This window comes from Sturnira hondurensis, unplaced genomic scaffold (genome assembly GCF_014824575.4).
Source record: "Sturnira hondurensis isolate 20B ecotype Veracruz unplaced genomic scaffold, ASM1482457v3 Scaffold0001872, whole genome shotgun sequence".
Taxonomy (NCBI): domain Eukaryota; kingdom Metazoa; phylum Chordata; class Mammalia; order Chiroptera; family Phyllostomidae; genus Sturnira; species Sturnira hondurensis.
The window spans coordinates 575,466-577,694 of NW_028074503.1; the positions used below are offsets into that span (position 1 = coordinate 575,466).

At 41.2% G+C, this 2,229-nt stretch overlaps 1 protein-coding gene across 1 annotated transcript; it reads right to left on the bottom strand.

The window, feature by feature from the left end:
* Positions 1–1,433: 1,433 nt before the first annotated feature.
* Positions 1,434–1,952, bottom strand: CETN1 (centrin 1). The gene has a single exon (XM_037036809.1). The coding sequence runs from the start codon at positions 1,950–1,952 to the stop codon at positions 1,434–1,436; it is 519 nt and encodes a 172-aa protein (XP_036892704.1).
* Between the last annotated feature and the right edge of the window lie 277 nt (positions 1,953–2,229).

The window sequence follows — 2,229 nt, forward strand, 5'->3', positions numbered from 1 at the left end:
CGGTGAACCCATCACTCCAGCTAGTATTTCTGCCTTGACAAATTAGTTCCTGTTAATGAGAATTAAGACTAGAGTAGTGATTCCCCTGATTAAATTCACCACCCTCTGAAGGGTAAAATTGCTGGCCAAGTAAGTGACAAATTTTCCAGTTTCAGCATTTTTCTTAATGTGACTTTACAGATTTAATTTAGGTTTAGATGGGACTAAAATATCTTGCATATTTAAAAGTTTTGTTGAGCACCATCTCAACATATCTCTATATATGCCATATATGTATATATATATATATATATATACACACACTTCCCATAATTATATTATTTAAATTTTCCCTAATTTCAGATTTGCAGATATTCAGAAGGGTAGGTATCTCTTTTCAAAGCAAGAAAGGCTGGATTATTACAGAAAATAAGTAATATGAATACACTAGCATAGACAATTACTTATATGCCAGATACTAGAGGGGGGAGAACACCAAATATCAAGAACCAAGGTGTTCTAAGAATTAGCAGGTAGATAATGACTTGTAATAAAGCATTAATTTAAAAACTACAGTTGTTTTTAGTAGTCTAATAACTAAAACATTTGTTGACCTATCCAAGGACAAATAAACAGCATAGAAGGTATTATATTTTTTAGAATTTTCTACACTAAGATCTCACATTTGTAAATATTTACTCAACATCATTAGTTAGCTTAATCTCTTAAGGCAATTATACCTCTCCTGGCCCAATATTAAATTTCACTTTTATTCTGTAGCTCCACGTATATAATCTGGCCCTGTATAATCCATGGTAGTTCCACATAAATGAAGAATCATTTGCATGTGATGACATTAGGGAATAGTGTATAAGTTGCACAATTTAGCAACACACAAAAGCAAGCCTATACTTTAGAACAGTATCTTTCCTGAGCTCAGTAAGTGGCTGTGCTGCTTTCCTTCAAATCAGGATTCAGTTAAATGAGAAGCAATAGCTAGGACACCAAGGGGCTGATTCCCCCTTACCATGCTGGAACAATGACTTGAATTTAAGAAATAACATGTAAAGCAAAATAATTTAAGACCACCAAAGAAGTGACAAGGGAACCAGAGCACTGTCTGTCCCAGGAAGACACCCTGGGTTCAGTTAAACGGATTTCCACCATTTCAAGGCAAATTGTGGGCAGACTGAAGCTTCAGGGCCTCCTGTAAAAAAATTCAACCTAGGTACTCTGAGTCTGCTCTTGAGAATTAAAAACCAAAACGCATGTTAAAATCATCTTTATAATTCTATACTTGAGCTAGAGATTTGGAAATAGAAGCATCTAGACGAACTGGGGGATAAGGGGAGGGATAGAGCTATCCTCTAACTCAAGGTTTCAGGAAGCAGAAGCAGGGAACCCACCAAGTCACTCAAGTTCTCCACACACGGTTGCAGGAGAAACAGTTGACTTTAATAGAGGTCTGTCTTTTTCATGATGCGAAGAAACTCTTCCTCATTCACTTCACCGTCTCCATCCCGATCTGCTTCGTCGATCATTTCCTGTAGCTCCTCATCAGTGAGGTTTTCCCCCAACTCGTTGGCTACACGCTTTAGGTTTTTGAAAGAGATCTTCCCAGTTTCGTCATCATCAAAGAGCCTAAAAGCCTTCAGAATTTCTTCTTTGGTGTCTTTCTCGGCCATCTTTTGAGTCATCACAGCCAAGAAGTCATTGAAGCTGATTTTCCCCGTGCCTTCCTTGTCCACCTCGGAGATCATCTTCTTCATCTCTTCCTTCCTGGGTTCAAAGCCCAGCGCTCTCATGGCCACCTTCAGCTCCTTCACGTCGATGGTGCCACTTCCGTCGGCATCGAAGAGGTCGAATGCTTCACGAACTTCTTGCTTCTGATCTTCAGTGAGTTCAGGCTTAGGACCCGCCTTTCTTTTCTGGCTGCTAGAGGCCGCACTTTGCTTCTTAAAGCTGGAAGCCATTCTCCTGCAGTGGCCGTTAGTTACCCTTTTAACGGTGCTGTGGCAATCCCTGTGCTCCCGCCAGGGCGCGTGGGCGCGGGGCCTCCCCTCATTCATTCTCAAAACCTTTCCTCACGCTCTCCCAGTGAGGCCCAGCTCCCCAAGCCTGTCATAGCTGCAAGATCGTATTTCGTTATAATCCACAGCTCCCTTAGTGGTTACTCAGTTTCTATGAGCTGAGACCCGCTCGGCAATAGCTGCCCGAAGCCGCAGTTTTCTTCCATAAAGCACTGGAGCT

Coding starts and splice junctions, on each gene's coding strand:
- CETN1 (XM_037036809.1), bottom strand. CDS start 1,952: ATGGCTTCCAGCTTTAAGAAGCAAAGTGCGGCCTCTAGCAGCCAGAAA.